The sequence below is a fragment of the Condylura cristata genome, unplaced genomic scaffold (assembly GCF_000260355.1).
Source record: "Condylura cristata isolate star-nosed mole 26May11 unplaced genomic scaffold, ConCri1.0 scaffold00012, whole genome shotgun sequence".
Lineage (NCBI taxonomy): Eukaryota > Metazoa > Chordata > Mammalia > Eulipotyphla > Talpidae > Condylura > Condylura cristata.
In genome coordinates, this window is record NW_004567113.1 from 49245381 (window position 1) to 49270222 (window position 24842).

The 24842-nt window shown below is 38.8% G+C and overlaps 1 protein-coding gene across 5 annotated transcripts in view; it reads right to left on the reverse strand.

The window, feature by feature from the left end:
- The window catches only part of SLIT2 (slit homolog 2 (Drosophila)), a 289330-nt gene that overhangs the window by 65977 nt on the left and 198511 nt on the right, over positions 1–24842 (reverse strand). For 3 of the 5 annotated variants that reach the window (XM_004681382.2, XM_012724161.1, XM_012724158.1), the window contains 9 exons: positions 23584–23655; positions 23038–23109; positions 16412–16483; positions 12480–12623; positions 12202–12365; positions 11240–11263; positions 7389–7539; positions 4568–4642; positions 2970–3113 (listed from right to left, as the gene is read on the reverse strand). In XM_004681382.2, coding sequence (XP_004681439.2) covers positions 2970–3113; positions 4568–4642; positions 7389–7539; positions 11240–11263; positions 12202–12365; positions 12480–12623; positions 16412–16483; positions 23038–23109; positions 23584–23655 — 918 coding nt within the window. The remainder of the gene's footprint in view (positions 1–2969; positions 3114–4567; positions 4643–7388; positions 7540–11239; positions 11264–12201; positions 12366–12479; positions 12624–16411; positions 16484–23037; positions 23110–23583; positions 23656–24842) is intronic. The other 2 variants (XM_004681383.2, XM_012724159.1) reach the window with 1 other exon arrangement.

The following is a 24842-nucleotide window of genomic DNA, read 5'->3' on the forward strand; positions in this document are numbered from 1 at the left end:
GGTATGTGACCTATTGTTTGGGAGAGCAGCTCTGAGCACTCAGTGGTGTGAAAACACCATTTTAGCTGCTTTTGTTTAGGACTGAAAAATACTGTACAGTGCTAGGGTGAGGTGGATGACTGTTTTTGGCCTTCGTAACTCTTTGTTTCTCCCTGGTTTGTTAAATAAATCCCTTTGCTGTTGTTCCCTCAGCCTGCCTAGTCTTGCAATTGATGCTTGGGTGGAGAACTCAGACAGTACTTGAGCAATGTCCTTGGCCAGTTTGCGTGCTCCCCGCTGCCCTCTATCACATCCACAAAACTTGCACAAGTTATCTATGAAAATTACTTCATTGTTTGAAGCTGAGAACCTAAAAAAGGCCTGAGTTAACAGATTCCAATTATTCTACACAAAATTTAAACAAGCTTATCTTGCAAACTTTCTGACTCTTGTCATGAGTGGAATTAACATTTTTTGTCATTTCCTCAACATCACTGCTAAAGTTTTGGCTTCATTCTCAGTTTGAACGTTGTTGAAATGTTAGTGTGTGGGGCTTAGTAAAGGAACCTAAAGCTTCTATAACCCCATTTAAGCATGAATAGCCATAAAACTTATTCAGAATCGCTGAAATGTCTATTGATTGCCCTTACTTTTACCAGACAGGGGTTGACCACCCTGTGAGAAGAAAGCAGCACATGAAACATATACTCCAAAATAAATTAATAGTGTTTTTTTCCTTCTCTATTGTGCTATAATAAGTAAGAAATATTAGCTTTTGCCTTTTGCTGAGTCCCAGATAAGGATGTTTCCCTCCTTATCAAGGCATCCTTTTATCTTAGCAAACAAAAACAGAGCAACAAAGCATGTCCATCCATGCTATGCTTTGCTATTGATAATAAGATCACTGGGGCTTCATGTTGGGGTCACATGAGGAATTGAAGAAATCTTTTCTTTCTGTTTCTGGAAAAATCCATTAGCATACACATGTACTTTAGTTTGCCTGTAACACTGGGGAGGTGGGGTGGGTTGTCAAAGACTCATTCAAATATGTACAGTACAGGCAGAGGTGTATTTGCCCTGAAGCATTAGAAATGTAGGGCTTGGGGTGTCTTGTCAGACACAATTCCAGACTAAAAGATACACTGACAGGGATAGCTATGTCCTGATCAACCTATTCTGGGTCTTTGGAAAGCAGAGCTTGGCTTTAAATGCTCTATGCTGCTTGTTCTGGAAAGTGGGGTTCAGGAGCAAAGCCTGTGGGTGAGTGTATCCGTGTCTGCCTCAGGGGCCAAAACACAAGAGACACACAGTCATCAGGAAAAAGTGAAATCAGAGCTTACCTCAGGCAAAGCCCTGTGAAAAGAGCGGGTAGAGGAGACCATTTTGGGGCATATCAGAGGCTGAACTTGTTCTCTGCTGACATTTGACCTGGAAGCCCTAAAACTCAGATCATATTTGGAGATAGACAGGGTCTTCAGGGAAGTAATGAGTGTTAAAGGAAGTCTTGGGACCTTATTTGGTAGCACCTGAGTTCTCACAAGAAGAGGAAGGGCTCTCTCTCTCTCCCTCTCTTTCTACCCCCCCCCCTTCTTCCACCCCATCCCTCTCTCTCACTTTCTGCACACAGAGGTAAGGCAAGGTCATACTGAGAAGGTGGCAAGCCATGAATCTAGAAAAGAGCCTCACTGGACGCTCTCTATGCACCTCACCTGGGACTTCTAACCTCTTCAACTGTGAGAAAACAAGAATCTGTTGTTTCTGTCATTCAGCCTCTGGTTAGTTGTGACAGTGGCCATGGCAGACTAATAGAAATGGAGGTGCAGGCCCTCCTTCCCCAGGTTACCTCCCTGCCAACTCCTTCAAAAGGCTGTAGTAACCAGGTCTCCCTCAGCTGCTGTCTAAAAAGGGAGACTTGCACATGTGCGGGTTTCTGTGATGCCTGGGTGTGGGGCCCGGAGCCCTCAGAGGCATGCGACCCCTGTGGCATGTGTTCTTTGCCCTCTCTCTTCGTTCCTCATCTCTCTTCCCTACGGAGCATACAGCAGTATTAGTACAATTGTTCGAAGGCCCCTTGGAAGGGTCAGCAGATAGCAGGCTGGTCCTGCTGGAAGAGTTGGTCGTTTGATTCCAGACTATCACTGGATGCGCAAGGTGAACATTTCATGTGTCTGTGACTGCTTGTTCAGCAGGATCTGAATTTTATTTTAAAATATTTATTTATTTTTGAGTAAAGAACTGGGGTACAGGCCAGAGGTGTGGTGGGTGAGAGGCTTCACCAGAGACAGAGTGGGGAGCAGAACAGGCAGATGCACTGAAATAAACTGCTGAGGGGAGCAACGGGCGAGACAGGAGAGGTCTGCCGTGCCACGTGGGTCCACTCCTTGGCCAGGGCTGGGACTTAACCCCTATGTGACTGGGAAGGCCCAGATTTGCATACTTGATGCTTTAGCAACCCCCACTGGCTGGGGAAGTGCCCTGTCCTTCTGCATCTAAAAAACAGCAGGCCTGGGCATCTGGACCATCAGTGCCACTGGTGCAGACTCTAGTGTGGGGAGGGGTGAAGGTTTAGGCAAGACAGTGGAGCTGGGCATTTCTCCACTGCCCTCAGTAAGAGCTGCTTCTCAGTGACACACAGTTTCCTTTATGGCTTCCAAAGACTCTCTGGTTTGTGTCTTTTCCAAGGTTCAAACCACCACTTTCGTCAATGACATAATTGTACACTTTAGTGATAATAAAATCTGCATAAGTATTGTGTAGAAAATTCAAGTAACTCAAAGCGCGGTCTTCCTGTTCAAGCCAATCCTCATCTAGGTCAACAAGCAGTGTTTTGGAAAAACACAGTACTTTCCCCAGCCCCTCCAGCCCTCTGCAAGCAGCCATAATTCAGAGAGAGAGAGATAGAGAGCACTGACAATGAAAGCAGATTCTCCCCTCCTACAGTATTGCCTACAAATCTGTGGCAGAGGCATCACAAGCCAGATCATACTTACAGTGTTTTGAGACTTTCCAATCCCTTGAACATCTTATGCTGAACATTTTCCAGGCGATTACTTGTGAGGAGTATTTCATTAACACCGGATGCTCCTTCAAATGCTCCTTCTTCGATGTCTGTGATTTTATTGTTGCTAAAGTTTCTAAATAAAAATGGTTGAAGCCAAGATGTTGAGCAATGTCTTTCTAGTAATAAGGACAAGGAGACAATAGGCTTGAGCATTTTCTTTCATAGAACAAAGATTTCCACAATCCCCAAGCTCTTTACTGCCCAGCACTCCCAAGTCTCTCAAAACACAGCCCCGTCCTAGCTGATCAAACCAAAGCAGGGGCACCATGAGGAGAGTATTTTTGAGGGAAAACACCAGCACAGCCAGCACAACCAGCACCGAGAAACCCAGGAGTAAGTATAACATTCTCGGAGGCAGGTAGTGAGTTGTGTGAACCATTACATCTGCCACAAAACTGACTAAGAAACAGTCCTGCTGAAAACCGTGGAAAGGATTAGTGATTGCTAAGAAGAAAGTGATTGCACAGAGAGGGATGGACAAAGTCTGTCAACATTAAATGCGCATCCAGAATGAATGTGAAGATGAGCTTGTTCCGGGTAACTTCTCCTGAGCTGAGGAGCCCACACAACCATCAGTATTTTGCCCAAGATGAAAACACTGCAGCGCTGGCCCCAGGGAAGGCAACACCTTTTTGGAGATTCTTTCTCGTACATCATGGCTTGCTGCAAGGCTAGGAATACCTCCTAGCTAGAATCACGTTTATATACCATTAGAATTCCTCTCAGAACACTGAGCGTATAGTTGCCAGTTAATAAATACATATTGAGTTTAAAGGCATTTTATAGCTAAGGGAAAAAACAGTCAGTGAAAAGGAGGACTGTGAAGAAATTATGTCTCCAAGGGCAGCTGTAAAGTGGAGCCCAAGTGCATCAGTCTGTGCTGACAGTTTGCGCTGATGCTTGTGGTTCTGTGACTGGCGGCCACTTACTGCATGAAAGGTGGCCGCACAGGTGACATGCCTCTCCTCAAATGGGAGGGTGCTCCTGGGCCCTCACCCTGGGCCTCTGTCCCATGCCTGTCCTTCCTCCTCAGGGGAAGGATGAATGTCTGAGTGTGGTTGAAACTGCTGAGCTTATAAACTTATTGTAAAGTATGAGTTGTGGACACGCAGTAACTCCGCAGAGCTACCAGGGCAGTTTAGCGAGCCTTACATTTGACAGTCTTCTAATGAAAGTTTAACGAAGCAAAAAGTCAAAGGGTTGAAGTGAATGTGCTGGAAGAAAACAACAGTGTGGTTTGGGGAACAGTCAAGGAAGTCACAGAACATTACTGAGCCATCTCTGAAATGCTTAGATGGCTGACTCCTGCTGTGGTCACATCACACCAGCTGCCTTGGTGAGGAGATGATAAGGAAAATGTGGCTGGCATACTCAGAGAAGAGGGAGGCTCAGGGTCATCCCCTAAATTCATGTCTCTGCATGAAAAGTCTCTGACTTTTCTATTTTCCAAAGGAGTCTAAATAAAACAACAAAGTAGAGGAAAAATACAAAACACTAAGAATTTAAGATGGCTAATGCACGGCTTACATTTTACGTAACTGAGGAAGTTTCTTGAAGATTCCTGTAGCTTCCAGCACTGTGAATTCATTATTATTCAGACGCCTAGGGAAAAAAAGAAATGGAAAATTGCTATTACCAAACAGGAGGGAATTAATTTTGATTCTCATATAGAATGTTAATGATTTTCCTAAACAAAATATATGATATACACATGAGAGGTTAGAGGAGACTCGTGGAAAGTACTTGATATTGTTCCATTTTGTTCATATTTTGAGGATCAAAATAAAATATATTAAGAAGCATAAAATGAAGAAAACTGACATTCAATATTCTGTAGGAAAAATTGTTTTCAAACTTTTTTCATTAATCCTCTCCACTATAGGCGTCTTGGACTATTTTTTCCCTAATCAATTGCTTCATAATTCAATTGATAGCTATATTGGTAGACCACTCACATGGCTTAAAGTGCACCTTTTTGAAGTGTCCCATTTGGTGGCTTTTAGTTTACCCCAAAAATTGTACAGTCATCTTTGTTATCAACCTTCAGAGCATACTCCTTATCCTAGAGCCCCAAATGTATCCTCAGCCCTTCCCTCATCACTCCAGTTCTTGTTCAGCACTAACTCACTTCTAGCTCTATGGAATTGCCTGTTCTGAACATGTCATGTAAAGGGAGCCCTCTGTCTTTTGGGTTTGGCTTTTCTGACTTTGGATAATATTTACAAGGTTCAACCATGTTGAACAAATATCAGTTCTCTGTGTGTGTGTGTGTGGGGGGGTAAGTTCATTGCATGAACACACAATTGACTTATGCACTTATCAGCTGATTGAGAGTTGCATTTGTTTCTACTTTTTTTATAATTATGAATAATGCTGCCATTAACATGTCTGGACAAGTGTTGGTGCAGACATTTGTTTTCAAGCCTTATAGAGAGATCCACAGGTATAGACTTGTTTGGCAAATCTGTCCTTCACATTGAGAGAAGCAGCTGAATTTTTCCCGGGGTTGTGCCATTTTACATTCTCCCCAGCAATGTATGAGCAGTGCAATTTCTCTCACCTGTCATTGTCCATGTTTGTTGTTGTTTTTATGGCCATTCAAGTGACTGAAAGGGTTACCTCATGGTTTTGATCTGCGTTTCTCTCATCTTTAATAATGTTGAATACATTTTCACGAGCTAAGTGGCTAGTTGCAGCTCTTCTTCAGAAAAGCATCCATACAGTTAATGCAAGCACTCTATCAAGCAGGTAATATACATTTTTATTGTTGAGTTATATGAGTTCATTACACATTCTGAATATGAAGTCCTTATTAGATGTAAGATTTGCAAGTATTTACTTCCCAGTACTGGTTTTTAAATGTATAATAAATTCTTAATTTCTTAAAGCCCCCACAAAACCTCTGCTGAAGAATAAATTAGGTGATGATTTCTTAAACAATTCTTGATTGTCAAGTACGCCTATTTAAAGCACTCTCATGTTGGAAGATATAAATTGAATGACTATTTGTAGTCTTATTGGAAACGAGCATCATTTCCTATGAGATCTTATAAATAGAATTCAGGGCTTTTCTTGCATTGTCTCCATACATTTCTAGAAGTACTGGAGCTATGAAATATTCATGAATTAATAAGAATAAAAATGCATCACTATAGCCATACAGTAGTTAGCTTTGGCCATCTGTTTGAAAACAATTACACTATTTGTCATCATCCAAAATCCTTAAAATTCATCAAATACAGGCATGAGTACAGGCACAGTGGATATAAACTGTAAAACACAGTCCCATTATTCAAGGGGATATCACCTAGTGGAAGACAAAAGTATTCCATAGGCACCAAGACACAACCAACTTCAGAAAGCAGCCAGTGTCAAACACCAGATTGTGCTCTGCAAGAACATGGCGAAGATGTTCAGAAACCAAGATTCTACCAGGTTTTCTTAGAATTTTTAGAGTCTCAGCATTAAATGTCTTACAATTAGAAATAAGAGTGTAGTACAGCTACGCAATTGAAGAAACAGATACAGCCCCTACTATGTGTGAGGCCCCGTGGTAGACTTATGAGCAAAGTGCAATCACAGTCTGTCTTTTCAACTTTTCCTACTATGTACTATGCTATAGGTTATTCAGCTAAAACACACACACACACACACATAAAAATCAGCCCACTGTTATTTCACGCTTGATAGTCACCCACCTGTGAGTCCGTGCACAGTAAAGCAGATCAAAAAGAACCCTTTGGTTGAGAGAGATGAAGAATGTTCAAAAATCTGCTGGCCCTCCCTGGTGGTGCAGCGGGTTAAAGCACAGCACTAAGAAGCTTAAGCCACTTCCACATGAGTTCGATCCCCGCCTGCCCCGGAGGTGACCACATGGCAAGGCAGACCTCTCCTGACCTGCCCGGTGCTCCCCTCAGCAGTGTACTTCGTCGATCTGCCTGTTCTGCTCCCTACTCTGTCTCTGGTGAAGTCTTTCGCCACCCCTGAGTCTCTGGCCTGTACCCTAGTTCTATATGCACAAATAAATAAATCTTAAAAAAAAAAAAAATATGCTGCGTGCTCAGAAATGGGTGTGGGTATAAATAATACCCAAAAATACATATCAAGCGAATTTCTTCCCATTAGCATTATTATGTGCTAATGCAAACTTTGAGAGTTTAATTAATATCTGTAGTTGTCATGGGCCAGAACGATAAAGTAAGAGAGCCTCTCATCTATTTTTGTGCGAGAAGACTAATGCCAACGTGTACTTTTGAAGATTAATGGAGACGGGAAGGCCAAGACAAACATTGCAGGGCTTACTGATGCTCTTGTTCCCTTCCCGGATTTTGTTGCGAGATGAACTTACAGTTCTGCAGTGTACTGGGGAATGTGGTCTGGGATTTTGGTGAGTTTTTGATTGGAGCAGTCTACAGTGGTTCCTTCACAGCGGCACCTTTCAGGGCAAGCCAAGTCTGCAAAGCAGTCCCCACTTAATTTTGATCGATAATCTTCTGTACCTAGTGAGGATTCAAGTCAAACAAGAAAAGGTACTGAGTCTAAAGGTTAGAAGAGTTGTTAATTTGTAGGAAGAAGAAAGTAAGATAAACTATAGATTATGCAGCAGGGAGACAACTTGGGAAATTTTTGGTCAATGGATGTCAGGAGAGGGTTAAAACAAGGGCTTGGAATTTGCTGGAAAAAAGAGTAACCAGATTCACAGGACAGGAAAACATTCATAGAGTTGAGCTTTTCACAGCTGTACTTTCTGCTGATCCAGTGATGAGCCATTCTAGCCTATCACACGATGGCTCTTCGTTGTTAAAAAGTTGATTTTTTTTTTGCTCTGAGTCAAGAATTTTAAAATGTGTCCAGTAATAAACATCATCCTAGAGATCATTTTAAATCAGGGCTTTCAAGGCAAATAGATGTACTCAGGTTTTAAAATTTTCTATGGTCTTTTATTATTCTCTCCCTCTCACCTAATCTTCAGAAATGCCTAAAAAGCCCTCTTTTTTTTATTTGGATTTTATAAAAAGAGACAAGTAAATCCTGATTTAAGCCTCAGCAGCTTGTCATGCTGTAGAAAGCTGCGTGACGTTCCATGGTGCTTGACGGAACCATGTTTTACTCATACCTGGCAACCACATGGTTAGATCAAGCACAACAGAAAATCTCGCTACATAATCACTACACCATCCACTAGGCCAAGGGGGAGACCGAGAGGGAAGATGAAGGGAAGCAGGAGAAAAGCTACAGACGTTCTGGAAACATAATACTGTTTACATGACATGCATTCTTCCCGCAGAAGGTTTAGGACCATAGTAAGAGTATTACTACCGAAGATTTCCTGGAAACACAAAGAAGGGGCTATACTGAAACATGTCTCCACGGTTCCTCAGAACTGCACAATGGAAACAACAGCTTTCGGGAACAACATCCGGGAAGAAGTTCAAGGTGAGCTACAAGGACAACAGAGAAGCTCAAAAGATCTGTGGTTTCTTCTTGGGGGGAAAAAATAGGTGCAAGACTAGAGGAAGGTACAGCAGGATTGAAAAGAGAGGACATTGTGTTTCAGATCAGACACATTTACTTACAGCCCAAATGGTGAATTCCTGCAAAAGTAAAGATCACCAAGAAGGAAAAGAGAGACAGAGCAATCCCAGTTTAGAATAATAGGCATTTATAAATATGTCTAGAACTAAGGTTTCTTCCTTCTTTCCTTATTATGGCAATTACGAGGGAACGGCATGAGATGACAGGGACTGTCATGCTTTGTCAACTTTTATAATAACTCTTGGAAGCATAGTGATCTTATAAGGAAAGCAATGGCATACAAGACGCATAGCACAAATTAAGTTCATGTCGATTCCTTTAAAAGATGAACTCTCTGCAAGATAGATTTTCTCTTGAGTTATCACTGCAATATCTGGAATGCCATGGAGCATGGTGGCAGCGAGTAAACACACACAATTAAGTGATAACTGAATCCTGGAACTCTTCAAGGGCTATCATTAGCACACTGGATGCATCCTTAAGTCGGGGCTTACATGTTTTTAACGACTCTTCCACTTCATAAATCATGTCATGCATTGGAAATGGAATCAGAATTTCCTAAGAAGCCTACCAAGTTGAAAATAACAGTTTCACTCTATTTGGTACTTCATGCCATAGCTTGGTTGTGCTCTGCGTTGTACCATGGTTTAAGATGTAGTTTTGAAAGTGCAATGACCAAATTCCAGTGCAAAGTACTCTAAGTCTCTTACAGTTAAAATAATCTGCATTGAATGCAAGGTTACTGATGCCTATTTTGGGGTGGCTCTTTATGCAGCCTCCAATTTTCCATAAAACTCTGGAAAAACAAAGTGAGTGGAAGTCCCAAGAATTCCTCTGAAGTCTCCCTTGGATAATTATTGCTTGAAAGTATATAAACTGAGGGATCAGAAACTGACAGTTAAAATTATGATATCTGATATGAAGACATTTTCCAAGAACTATCCTGTTTACCATTTATGAGAAGGCAAAGTTGTATCAGAATTTATAAAAACAACTTCACTTCTTTTCTTGATTTAGTGGACTAAAACTATTAGTCTCCAAATTGTTAAAACCTATTTAATTATATTACGGTGAATAATTTGGTAACATTTACATTAAGTGTAATTTTGGGGTTTAGGTCATACTAATATATTTATTTTGTGGGTGGCCTATCAGACAACTCTTTAATAATTAGGTAAAAACAATGAATTTTAAAGATCACCAATAAAGGAAAATCAATTGTTCTTTTCAACATGTTACTTCTCGTGCAGTAAATGTTGACATATAAAATGTTATTGGTCATTCCATTTCAAAATAAGTAATAAAGTAATTAAAAAATCTTTTTGATGTATGAGTCATTCAAATTAAAATTTAATACTGACAAATGATAGTATCTACTTAAAATGAGACTAAACCTGGAGCTTTTTTTTTTGAAAATATAGTTTGTAGACTGATGCTGTAGAAATAACTTTTTCTTTATAGCTGCTAAAACATAAACATAATATTGGATCTACCCAGGAGATACTACAACTAACCAGTCAATTCCCAACATGTGTTTTTATATCAAAGTTTAAAACAAACAAGGCAAGAGGCATTTTACACAATTGGCAGGCAAGTAAAGAAACATATTTCAGAGAGCTAGTTCTAGAATCATCAGCCTTAAAGAGTGCTAAAGTCGTAGGGGTAAAAAGTTTCCATCCCTTCACTCAGTTCTGATGCATTTGGCAGGAGTGTTCTGGGAGGTTCTATTGTGACTCCAGGTAAGCAAGTGTGTGATTTCACAGGCAACCGACAGCTGCCAATGAATAGGAAGCTGCTGCTCGGTAGAAAGACAGAAGTGACAGGAAGCCATGAAAGGGGTACTTTTTTTTTTTTTTTAACATTTACTTATTTATTCATTCATACAGAACTGGGGTGCAGGCCAGAGGCACAGGGGTGGCGAGAGGCTTCACCAGAGACGGAGTGGGGAGCAGAAAAGGCCGACTGATGAAGTACACTGCTGAGTGGAGCAGCGGGCGGGCCAGGAGAGGTCAGCTGCACCATGTGGGTCATCTCCGGGGTGGGGGATCGAATTCCACCATGTGGGTCATCTCCGGGGTGGGGGATTGAATTCACACTGAAGCAGTTGCGGCCAGCTTGCAGTGTTGCATCTCAACCCTCTGTGCCACCAGGGAGGGCCCCGGGACACCTTTTTAATAAGAAAATGAATCTCAAAAGTCAGTCTCTGGATTGAAGATGCTAGTCCCTGCGTGGTAACTGATTTCATGTAGAACTAGCTCTTTGACAACAGAAAGGCCTCTGTCTTTAAAACCAGCTCTATGAGCTAGATTTTAAAAACAGTTGGAAAGGTCAGATATACAACAAAAAGAAGAAGATTTAAGTAGAAAGCCATAGGTTCAAACATTTTAGTTACTGTGAAAATTTTTAGCTCATGTGCCAAAGTAGGAGAGAGAGAGGGAAAAAAAAAGTGGGCATTTAATAATATATACATGTTGGATATCAGAAGCTGCATGCAAAGGTCAGGTTTGTTTTCAGGAAACAGCTACACATGATCTATGCAAGAGGAAAGCTAGCTAGAGTACCCACTGCACTTTCAAAAGCATGCATTTCAAAGTCTCAGGAGCTCTATTTTATAAGGTGAGGAAAGGGTGTCTGCAGTTAGTCCTACTACCGAGCAAAACCTACCTGGAATGAAATACTGCTCTTTAGCTAAATAAAAAAAGAGAAAAAAAATAGAAGATGCACCTGAATATCAGCAAGCAGAGATATGAGTTATATTAGATTCAGAATGAACTAAAGTTACTAAAGACCATTAAGTGAAAAATGACTATTCACAGCAGTGGCTGGAGTACAATGCACAGTGAGTAGTAAATCTAGAACCGTGGACAATAAACAGCTTTATTTGGATATTAGCTTTTTAGTATGAATTAACTGCTGAATGTGACATACGCCTGGAACAGTCAGGCTGCGTACTACGAACGACACATACAATGCATTCTCTCAAAGAAAACGGAAAAGGTTACACCATCACACACAGTGAATTTCAATGAAGGGAGCTTTCTACTTCGTATTGGTACGGTGCAGCTACCTCTAGCTTATTATAAATAAATGTAATGGCCCCCACATGTTTAAAGATGGTCTTTTTTTGGGAAAAAAAATATTGTCACCGTGCCAGAAAGAGAATGCAAAATGAAAAGTGGCATTGAGGGTGAGAAACAAAATATCAAGGTCGTCTCCCCTCTACCTTGGAACGTCTCAGTTCATTTTCAGAAGAAATGATTGATTACCTGAAGTTGCTCACTGGAAATGATACAACAAACACGAGATTTAATAAGCTGAAAGGACATTCTGAGTGATCTAAAATCTCCTGTGGAGTTTGAACCATGGGAATAGAGTGTGAAATATCCAGACATTGTTTTCTGTTGGCTGGTAGCCTACTCCTTCTGCTGGATAGAGTATTAAAATGTTACCTAGTCAAGTACTATTAATATATGAATTGTTCTGTCCATTTTTTTCTTTATGAGCTGAGGGTAAAAATACGGCTCTACAATCTTTGGGAATTCAGTGGAAGGCCAGTTGATCCCAGGCCTCACGTAATCACTATTTTTGGTAACACAGGGGAGAGGTCACACGAAGAAAGAAATTACCTGAACAACGGAATTTCTTGCTTTTGATTTGTCCGATTCTTTTGTTCGCCAGACGCCGGGGGCTGGTGCAGCGGGCACCGCTGGTCTCGATCGGGTTGGTGTGGAGATAATCCGCCAACCACTTGAGATGGCAGTCACAAATGAAGGGGTTCTGAGCCAAATGCCTTTCAGAAACACACACAGGACACTTTTATACATGACTTTCAATGGAATCAACTCTCAAATTCAAAGTGAAAATGAGTGGCATCTGATTTGGCACACATCAAGCACACACATACATGGTCTGGATGGCCCGCAGAGGTGAAAAGGTCCCCTTGGCGATGGTCTGGAGCTTGTTATCATACAATGACAGAAGGTTCAAGTTGTGCAGGTCCTGAAAGGCATCTACCCGAAGGCAGTTTATCTTGTTGGCATTCAATAATCTGTTTGATCAAACAGTTGTAGAATTAACGTGTAGCATCTTTTTAATCCACCTTCACCATTCAGTGCTTCTTGAGAAAACCCAATCAACAAATAGATTTCTTTTAACCACAGCACAAACATTTTGTAAAAATTTAGAAACCAGGGGCAGAACTAGGGGATAGCAAAGAACTGTGGTCAAATGAGTGCCTAAGTCTAGTGATATTTATCATTGATTCATTAAAATCACCAAATCTATTCTACAAAAGATGCAGAGGTAGACAGGAGAGAATGGTGGGTGAGACCTCACCACTGCTGTCCAGCACACCATCCAAATACCATAAAATAGGGTCCTCTGGTGCTGCCCCATGAAAAGATAGCCAGTTCTTAAAACAGCAGACACAGAGATTCTCCTAGAACCCACATCAGACATGCTGCTGTTCTTGGCAGGACTTTCTCAGTGATCCTACAAGCAAACACCACACACAACTTCTAGTTTATTGGGTAAACTGAGTCCCGACCTGGATCTCAGGTTTCCTGGAGGACCCCATAGAATCCTGGGTGCCCTGTGGGCCTGCCACCTCCCAAGTTTTCTCTGTCCAGGTAGTTCAGCTCCAGTCGTACAGGCCACACACCAGTCCACCTTTCCTGCTGCATAGAATGTTCTCTCAGCTGTATGACTTGCTCTTTGGCTTTGTCCGTCTGCTGCAATCTGGCCTTTTCAAGTAAGCCTGCTCTTTGCCCTCTTCCTCAACCTACTGCTTTCAATTCCTTTCCTTTGTTTGACTTTTGCTATTAAGTGCATATTTCCTTCTGCTATATATATTATATATCTATATCTATATAATATACAACATATATAATTTATACATATACATACATACATATGTACATATACATACATACATACATATATACATATACATATATATACATATATATATATATATATAAAATTTCCATCTTTATTATGTTATTGTTGACTGCCATTTGTAGGTCCCTACCCCAAAGATATCCCAGACAGCAGGGATATTTGTCCAATTTGGTCGCTGATGGTCCCATGTGCCTGGCACATATTTTATGCCCAATCAATATTTACTGTTGAATGGAAAATTTACCTTCCTCTCGGCGTGACAGAAAACTTAGTCATATTCAAGGTTCTCCTGGTATGTAAGAAATAGCCATTTAACATGGTTTAGTACAATACCTCATAACTCATTTTTTTCCTCCATTAATATTCTCTGGCACTGGGGCTTACAGATCAGAATTGGGCCAGCAACCTTCTCACTGGATACATGTGATTGAGCCTGAGGTTTCATTGAGTCCTGGGAATATACTTGTCCCTCCTCAAAACTTTTCCCCACTTTCATGCTTAATCAGATCACAGAAAATCTGGACTTTTTCCAGGCACAATTTCCACCCAACTAAAATAGTCCTCTCTCCAGCCTCAAAGGTAACACTCAATTCAATCTTCTCTTGTCACCTGTTTCATTTAGGCCTGTTGATTTGCACAAAGTGTGAAGTCTCTGGGCAGTGGATTTTTGTTTTTGTTATTTTGGGGGGGGGCAGGATACCTTTTCTCTATCATCATTAAGTTCAATGCTTTGGTACTTAAGATTGTTATAAATATTTAGTAGCTCCAAAAATATGTGCAATGTGATTTGGGTTCTATGCTTTAGTATCTAACATTGAGAAATACTATCTCTTGTGATCACAAAAGTCTCTATTTTTGACTACTATAAGGTATTCCAGTTTTCCTTACTGACTTTTTTAATATTCCATGCACATCAAGTCCGTGATATTCCCCTGGTGATTTTCTTGACTGTACTTTTAAAAATTTCCCTTTAAGAATTAAGTTTTGTTTTTTTCTAGGACCTCCACAACAGTTTCTTAAAAGATTAGGAGCCTAATTTGAGGTCTGGATGACTACTTTCATTTCTTTCCATACTGACAGCTCTCTACTCATCAGCTAACTGAAGTAAGGAGCTGGAAAACACAAAATTTAGCAAAAGGAGATGGTAGGGAGACTTGAGAACAACTACAGAAGGTGTTCTGAGCATTTTGCCCTTAATTTTAAATGTATGTGGTCCAAAAAAAAATTATGGGAGTAGAGGGTAAGAAAGTGGCAGCTTCTTTCCTAGCTGTTACCTGTTTGTTCCCAATACCTCATCATTTCAAGCAGATCAGAGATGCTTCACTTAGCCAAGTTCTCTGTCAAGAGACACTCCTATCACTTTAGACCCAGCAGGCTAATCTAGAGAAAGAGCATTAATCTTAAGAGTGGCTCTTAATCTAGAGAAACAGCATTATGCTGAGGGACTGAGTTGGCTTTTAAGTAAAGCTTAGCTGCATGCATACCCCATGATCTCTTAACACCTTATATCAAATATAAATAGGTGTGTAGAAATGGAAAGAAAATGCCAGTAGTAGGCAGGATACTAGGCAAGATAGTGCCATCTCAAGAGCTGGTATGAGGCAGGACAGTGGCAATGACAAGGAGAAAAATGCTAAGGAAGACTAGAAGAATGCCAGAGGTATACATAATAAGTGGACCCCACCTGACCAGAGTATTGAGCTACACCTGTGTGTATATAGAACAATTATATTAAATAATAGAAAGAATATTTGCCAATTCCATTGCAAGTCTTACAAAGTAATTTGAAACTCAATATCATTCGATCACAAAAGTCATATTTATCACTGCTTATTGGTCCTTTGTAAAATTAATGTATTGAGTCTTGTGGTATTAAAGAGAGAGAGGGTGGAGGGAAGAATGGAGAGCATTACACACAGCAAGTTAAATATTTTTTAGTAACAAGCTGTTGTGTGCATCTATAGATGAGAAGTAGCTTCTTATATAAAATATATTTCTGGGTGATAAGAAACATTTACAATGTGATAATAGTATGCAATTATGAACATGTTTACTAAATAATAAAAAGGTTGGAGAGTTTGTGGGATTAGGAATACATTTTTACCAAAGAAACAGTCATTACCCTAATTTCAACAAATGCATATACCTGAAAAAGAAAATAACATTGGAAACTTAAAATTTTTAAAATAGGCTGACGGTGAGCTAACTAGAAGAAATGTTATCATACTCATCTTGGTTCCCATAGTTCTAGGCCAGTGTGTGACCCAAGTGAGGACCTGGACACATGTTTGATGACTTGGACAGAATTTTTCTGTCTAGTCCTGACCATATTTTAATTTAATTTATATTTCCTTTTCATAAAAGCCTTTATTAAAACAGCGGGGCCAACTCTTGCTTTACAGATATGTCTACTGAATTATTTATTTATTATTTATTTTGTGATAAATGAGTAGTAGCTACTATCTCACCAGAGTAGTCTTGAAAGACACAACCCAGGGACTTACAGGTAGTTCACTGAAGATGAGTTTGGGTATCTCTGCTGGGTTCTGGCCTACTGCTCCCACCTTTATTCTGGGGAGCTGTTCTAACATTTTCATTCCTGCAATCTTTGGACGAAGATAGGTAAACCTATCACTGTCCTTTCTATCGTTAATTCAAAAAAGAGAATGTTCACAAAGGGCACTGGATAAGCTTTAAATGATAGGATGCTGGCACTTACGATAGCGTAGAGAAAAAAGAATGGAACAGTTTCAGAATGTTGCCCCTCCAAATAAGTAACCATCACTAATGTGAGATCCACCAAACTAATCTTTTCCATTTCATTGAATGATGCTATTGTGGGTCAAATATTTCTGAAGCCTCCATGAAATATGAGCCGGCACACTGACCACAGCGTAATACCTAGGTTCCGCAGATAAGAAATAATCAGATACTCACAGTAGCTGTAAGGAAAACAGTCCTTCAAATAAACTTTTTGGAAGTTCTGTGATTTTATTTCCATATAGGACGCTGGAAAACATAATTGAAATTAAAAAATAAAAATCAGACCAACATACTCTATTCATCCAACACATATATGGGAGATTAGTAAATATTACATACATCATTAAAGTTATAGTTCCGTAACCAAACTTCAATTTGCAATTCTTTTTCCCGATTACAGATTACATGTAGGCTTACCATAAAAAGTCTGGAAAATATAGGACAATAAAAAGCTGAACCTAAGTGATATTAGCTCACAATTGTAAGACCCTTTCATAGAAATGTCTACTATTAAATGCCATGTTTCTTTACACACACACTTCATAGGTAATAAGGGTCTACTGTTTACTGTCTATTAGAAAGGAGAACATTAAATATAGAATCTATTACTCATTAAAAGAATGGATTTGAACTAATCATTTTGGTAAATTAGAAGTGAATGGAATCTATACAGAGGCAAGGTTTTGCTTATGTATATATGTGTGCTTAAGAATTATAAGGACTGTGAAGACACTAATCATTAGTACTAGCACAGGGGGATTTCCTCAGTGAACAGCCCCCCCCGCCCCCGAAACATGCACAGGCACACTCTGATCACCACCAAACTCTGATCAGTTACCAAGTGCAAAGATTGAGACCCAACTCCTTGGTATACCTGGCGTCCACTACTTTGGCAGGTAGTGACATGACAGCAAGTGAATGAAGTCAAGACATATATTTGCAGGGGAAAAATTAAGGAATAAACTAACAAAAAGGGTGAAATAGGGCAATTTTATTGACAAACAAGTGGAAATGGACTCATCATTAATTGCCCGTAAATAAGGTCTAAAGGCAATAATGTCTATCTATTATATAGCCCATGAAGCAGGAGACCCACCAGTGATGTATAAAAAAAGGTAGAAATTATACATGTAAGGGAACAATTTGACATGTCAAAACTTATAAAATATTTATATAGTACTTTTACTCTTAGGAATTTAAGAAAATATTCAGAGACAAATGCAATAGTTATACATAAATTGTTAATCATGGCATAATTATGACAGTGAAAATTTAAGCAAAAATAAAATGTATCCAAATTCCACACCAGGGAATTGGCTAAAATACATATTTCAAATTCATAACAACCATGTTTTGGAGAAAAGTGACATGAAAGTGTTTATGATATAAGCTTATGTTTAAAATGTAATATAAATGTGTCTCTTGCAGTATGACTTCAGTTTTGTTTGAAAAATATATACATGTTTAAATACACAGGCAGAAAATAGAAAAGATCTGGATGGTCAGTGATTTGCCATCCAGACTTGATATGAATTTGTATTTATGTATTTTTCTTTATTTTCATATTTTCTTGCAAAGGAAATATATCACTTTGAAAATCTGAACACAACTATGGGGGGGAATAAATAAATACATAAAGTTGAAAGCTAAAGTGAGAGTCAAAATAATATATTTGGCAGCAGTACCTGATTTCTGTTTGGAAAGGAGGAAAGTAACAATAGAAGAGAGATGAGTAAGCGTTAGAGGAAAGCTGTTTCCTTTTAAGACATCAGTGAGTAATGGAACAAATATAAAATATGAAGAAAATCCTCAAGGAAATCAATAAAACTGCATGCTATGTCACATTGAGTAAAAAGACATTCCACTAGTATATATTCCAATGGTACAATTATAAATTATAAGCAAATATTTGTATGTGTAGAATATCAATGCTTTTCAAAAAAAAAAAAAGCGTGTTGATTAGAAAACTAATGAAAATAACAAAACAAAGAATTCCATATCACCAGGGTCAAGGAGGTGAGGGCACTAAAAAGAAAGAAAAAATTTATCTGTAAGGTGAGGGATGGCTAAGGGAGGGCTTCAGGAACACAAAGGAGCGGACAAGATGGCTTCCATTCAATATCTTCCAATCACTTCACTCCACAAGTTATGAGCTGCTTCTTATGTGCTAGAACTTCACTAGGTTTTGAGCCAATTAAACTGAACCCAACAGTATGGTCAACTGGTCATTATTTGTCGATGTCCAGAGCACTGTTAGCACAGAGATGAGTAAGACTGGGCTCAAAGAACAACAGCAATCCAAAAACACGATTTGGAATACTGAAGAGATTTTGTAGTTTGAATCCACTGAGATTTAATAGGAAATAAGTTGCCTATAAATTGTGAAGTAGGCACATAGGGAACACGGGGGTGAAAAGTCTAAGTATCTTCTTCCTTTGGGACTTTTCATCAAAGGTTGGTTGAAACAGCGTGAAGGAAGGATTGCTGAGGAGATGAGTCATGTTTCTGTTATAAAACTTTTTTTTCCCAATAAATCATTCTGTTTTCTTAAAGATCATGCCAAGAGAGGTAGGTGTTTATTGTCAGTGAGAGAAGTTCAGCACACAAGTGGAAAAAAGGACGCAGGCAATGTACCCGGGTAGGTGTTTTCAGCTAGAGGGTCTGTCAATCATAAAGGTACTATAATAAAAACGCTTCATCAATGTGATGGGAATGAGATTTGTCTACAAAGAGGCTTGAGTAGTTTACTCACAGTGCAATCAAAATGGCATCCAGGAAAAAGGAGTTGAAATATAAAATATTCAAAGATGAGGACAAAGACATTGGTTCATAGTCAAGAAAATGGGGCCAAAAGATGTAAAAATGAGGGGAAAAGCATGTCATTTCATAAATATATAAAGTATACGAAGACCAGTGAGAATTTGTGCAACAGTTAAAAGATGGAAAGAAAATGTAAAAAAGAAATTGAAAGATAAAAATGAATTCAGCGGAAAAGAAAGTAAGTACATGAGTGATTTGGATAATATCGTTCACATACCAAAAATGACAGTTGTCTTATGCATGGCTTATATTCAGCACACTATGTATGGTGCACAATTATGCTGATAAAGATATTTTTTTCAACCTTTGGAACAACAGGGAAATGTTAAGGTAGCTCTTATAACTACTAGAAGGAAGAGTAAGAATGCTAACTCTAACTCTAGTTTCACCATGATGAGTTTCAAGATGAAGATAGGAAGACAGTAGGATATAGAATCACTGATGTCTAAGCTTTTGAAGTGTCCTGTCTTTTTGATAGAAGACAGAATTCTGATGAAGAGAAATAAGACCAAAATTTACTCAATGGCTATCATGAAAAAAAAAAAAATGCAACAGGCAGTCTTATCTAAATAAGCACGGAAGCACGGGAGAGCTAGCCTTACAAATGAAAATCAATGCATGCTTAGAATTAAGGTGCTAAGCAATTTTTAAGAGAATCCACTTTAAAAAAGAGAAAGAGAAAGCAGTGGTGGCTCCATGTTCCCTTTCACTGCAAACCAGTAGCAAAATCCAAGATACTGAGCAGGAGAGTGAACAGTTGTCCAAAAAAGACTCAAACAATCAAGTCTGGCAGAGTAAATGTGGTTGGAACTTTGGGGGGTGGGGAGAGTAAGGGACGCAGAGAAATCAGTAGTGAACTACAGTTATGTACAAAGAATTCATGGGGGGGAGGAACGAGGAAGATCATGGGCTGAGGATCTGGGGCATAAAATTTCTCTGGAATGATCCAAATCCAGGCATATATAAATTAATACATACTAAGGACAAGAATTTGCTGTAGCTAGCCGACCTGTTGGCTCTTGAATATTTGTTTTAACAAAACCAGCTGGGTAATAAGTATATCCCCAGGATAAGTGTACTGTATCTTCCATGCACTGCTATGTTGGACACTAAGTGGATCCTGGGGACACAGGAAAAGTGGGGAACTGCTATCATTTCAGTTCAGTTATGAGCCTAGGAAGTGTTAAAGGCAGTATTTGTCTAAAGTCATCTAGTGTCTAAAGGTAACACGCTTTGCCACTGTATCTTATGACAGCCTTATTTTGCTAATGTGAAGGGAGCTTTCCAACTCATAAATGGAAAACAATAAAAAATGTTTATGGACAATGGCTAAAAAAGCTAGCATGCACTGAGTTCTTAGAAAATTATTCTTAAGTACTGCAATAGTTTTGTTGATGTCACAGTGAGAGCAATAAAAATTTCTGAAAATAAAATGGTTCAATATATGTGTATCTTCTGAATGATGATACCTTGTTAATAATATGTAACATGTTAATTAATAAAATATATTAATATATAATGTTATGTAATAGAATGTAATAAAATGTTCATAAAGTAAATGTTAATGCATTTATTTAATAGGACGTTATAAATGTTCACCAAATCAAATCCAGCTTTCTCTAAAGTAAACTGTTTTGGTAATTAAATAACAAACATTTTAAATAAGATGCAGTACAAACATTTTAAATAAGGTATTTAGCATTCTATCATCTTTAAATACTTTCCCTTTTTAGCAAATACAATAATTTAATGAAACTGACTCTCTACTTTTAAGTTTATAATTTCAGAAAGACATGGTAATTACCCTACTAGGGGTAAGAGAAACTAGTATAGTATAAATTTGATTTTAAAAAGAAGCACAGTTCTTACAGTTGTCTACACAATCTCATGCTCTCCTCACTCCTTTCTGGAAGATTCAACTCTGGCTTACTATTAGGATCTCCAAGACCAGGCCTTTCCAGAGAACCTATCAGCATATTACACATCCCTCCAGCCCCATGGTTATATCCTCAAGCACTGTATTTCTTCTTATTTTAACTTTATAAGCCTGCTCCCACTAGCCACAGTGGTTCATTATTTTTAATCTTCAAGGAAGATGTAGGTGCTAAGTAATCTTGGAAGGTTAATTCAAAACGTGAATGCACCGGGAAGATGATACCAGTTCAAACACTTGGACTTACTTTAAGACAGCCCAGCTATTTGATTCTTTCCTAGTCTGTCTCACACGTTTGTAGGGCTCAGTGTAGCTACCCCAACGCCTACAGAGCAGTTCCCACTCTTCCAAGTGCTGCCATGTTTCGAACTACAATGTCTCAGACAAAAATGTAACTGTGAAGTAAAGATCATGCTTTCCTACAGTTTTCCAGAAGAACTACATGACTCACAGGTGTGATTACGAAGATGCAAACGCCAATTCAGAGTGTCTGTTCCTTTACATGTGCTTTCTCACTTGTGATTTGCTACTAGTTTATTTATTCAGCCTATTACATAATAATTTATAACAATTCATTATAACTACATTTGTCTCAGTATATATACTCTATTGTGGTACAAAAACGTATAGTGTACTTATTATTTCCTTCAATTTCCTTCTTTTAAGATTATTTTTAATCAATCATGAAACCTATTGACAATCATGAAACTGTCAATTGAGGCATTAGAACTTCATAATAAAGTATGCAAGCATGCACATATAAATACAATTTCTCTACTCATTTCTGTTTTCCATTTCTTTGAGGTACAGATACTTGACAAATCAGGGATTTGTATATGGACTTGAATTTTGCTCTGTTTTTGGATCTTCTCTACATTCAATACTATCATTGTGCAGGATGCACTACATGGCACTTTATGGACGATATGATTGAGACACTGCTCTTGAGTTTTGTGCTGAACTTGATTACAGAACCTGACAATCCATCCTGAGGACAATCTGTGACTGCGCTCTTTATTTCCTGCCAACAATTTTTCCTCTAGTCTTGACTTACTCTGATTAAAAAAAAAAAAAAAAAAAAATCCCAAGACAAAAAACAAACCAAAATGAATCTATGTACATAGTGCCGGTGAAGTGACAGTCTTCACTTTCTCTCTTCAAGGAAGCGTGTATCTTTCTGAACAGATGCCCTGTGCTCAGGTGGGTGCGACCCCTGAGTCCTTCTTTTGGAATAAGTGAGCAGAAACTGTTGAGCTGGGTCCTGCCCGGGTGCATTGTGGGATTCCACAGGCACTTCAGAATTCCCTCAGTGCTCTGTGGTAATTTGCATCTATGAGGACACTTGCCTTGGCATCAACTCTGAAAGCACACCAAAACCAAGAACATGCCCGCCTCTACTTTCTAAATTAAAAATTAAAATTGGAAATCAAGCTCACTTTCCTTGGTAGACTCCTGAAGATTTCTTCACAAGTGGGAAGGAATAACAGCTTTATTCATTCATTTTAGAACTTCTTTAATTTACATAGTTATCTCCTTGAATGTCCTTTTGACATTAAAAAGCTGTCATACTTTTTTATCTCTGCTCTTTGAGATTAAACTTGCTCTTTCAGGAAGGATGGGGGTTGGGGGAAGTTGGGGTCTTTCACTGGTGTCTGTAACTATTTACCTGGCATGATTCTAAAGGGGACTGATACCGTCTCCAGAAACAGGGGCTATCTGCATAGAGTTTATAACGACACTGGACAGAGGGTCCAAAGCAAGTATCTCCCTTTTATTCTAGGAAATCAAAACTACCTATAAAAGGGACTGAGACTTTTGCTCTCAAATAGCAAAATCATCAAATCCTAAAATACATATGCCTAAAAATGGGCCGCACTAAGTGCTAGGTTAGCAGAGCTCCAGAAAGATGCAGTCATTTGTATTAATATAACAGGATTCACCATTCACATTAAAAACTTCACAAATTATTTTTAAGTCCAAATGGAAAAGACCACAGTCATGAATAGTTGGACTAAAGCTCCCCAGGGAAGTGGCCAAATATACTCACAGTGAATTCAGAGAGCGCAGACCCTGGAAAGCGTCTGGTGCTAGTTCCGAGATCTGATTATTGCTTAGGTCACTAAGATGAGAAATAGGGTTAAATTGAATAGAATGTCAGTGAGATTTACAACAGGAGAAAGCTATTTATTGCCTTCCTGTTCATTTTACTTGTCAATACGTGTATAAAAATTGTAACAGGAAACTTCTGAGCATACTAAATTATTTTAAAAATCACACATTTTAATCAATGGTTGGCTAATTGCTTAAATTATTCTCAAAGATATTTTTGAAAACAAGCTAGACTTGGGTTGTGTAAGAGCTGACCACAAACAATCAGAGTCGTGTGAATCATTATGTTAAATGATAGAAATTTTTTTTAAGTACACAGTTTAGCGTTTAACATTTAATAGTATAGAACTAGTCATCAGATAGGCATCACACTTATATATAATGTGTTAGACACTTAAATCTTCATACTTAAATGGGTGTCATGGTGTGGGTGTGACATAGATAAAATAAAAGTTACATATATTCCAGAATAACATCTACTCACATTCGTCTAAGCTTTTTGTAGGGTGAGAAAGCTCCAGGCGGGATGACCTTGATGGAGTTCTGTTCCAATCGTCTGCAATGAAAAATTCCATTTTAAAATGGAAATGGGAGCTCACAGACTCCAGAATAGGATTTATACCATAAAGTAAATGACATGCTTTTCCTGAGTGGTATTTCTTTGTTCTTTCCCCTTAGAAATAATTAAAATTATGGGCACTATCACCACTGTGGCCTGAGTTCAATCCCCAGCCAGGGAACTGACCCACATGGTGCAACAGACCTCTCCTGTCTCACCCATTGCTCCCCTCAGCAGTGTATTTCAGTCAATCCATCTGTTCTGCTCCCGACTCTGTCTCTGATGAATCCTCTCACCCTGCCCTACCTCTGGCCTGTACCCAAGTGCTTCTATGAAAAAGTAAATGAATAAATAGTAATCTAAAAAAAGTTTAAAATAGTTGTGCTCTACACATGACTGGGAATAAGAACAAGGAGATTACAAAATACGATAAAAATATCCTGATTTTTTGGCATTACTTTAAGCATTATTTTAGGCAATGCTTAGGTCTGACATTGTATAAAAGGAAAACACTTAGAAAGAACTAACTTTTGAAGTACAATTTTAATAACCTCAACACCAGTAAGAGAAATATGTAATAACAGAAAAGAGCGGTCTAACATGGTTGGTTTAGAGATAATTACAACTCTTCCACAAAGGAAATTATTGTTGAGGATTAAATTTTATAAACGTTTTATTTCCTCCACAGAAAGAGTATTATAGGTTGAAATAAAACAGGTAGGCTGCAGAAATGGCAGTTGAACGTTCTTATGAGACAAAATCATACGTTCTAAATCCATATGTGTTATGGGTATTTTCAGTAAGACTGTCTGGACTCTGTCGATTCATTATGTGAATATTGCATATGAAAATGACTCCAGCAAAGTGCATTCATACACAACTGAAGTACTTTTATGATGCACTAAAATCAGAGAGTTGAAAATGACTCTGCTATTATCTACTTTATGCTTCTGCTACCAGAGAGAGACAAGATTTTACCCACCGAGCTATGAAAGCCACAAGTAGATTTCATTAAATATTTTCATAAATATATCAGTCCATCAAGAAGTGTTGGGAGTCAGCCTCATTTCTACCCAATAGACAGCCTAATAAACATGTTCCATCCTTTCCCCCACTTCTCTTCTTATCTGCATCCCAGAGCACTGACCCCTGTAAACCATGTAGCCCAAGTTTGCCATCGGCTG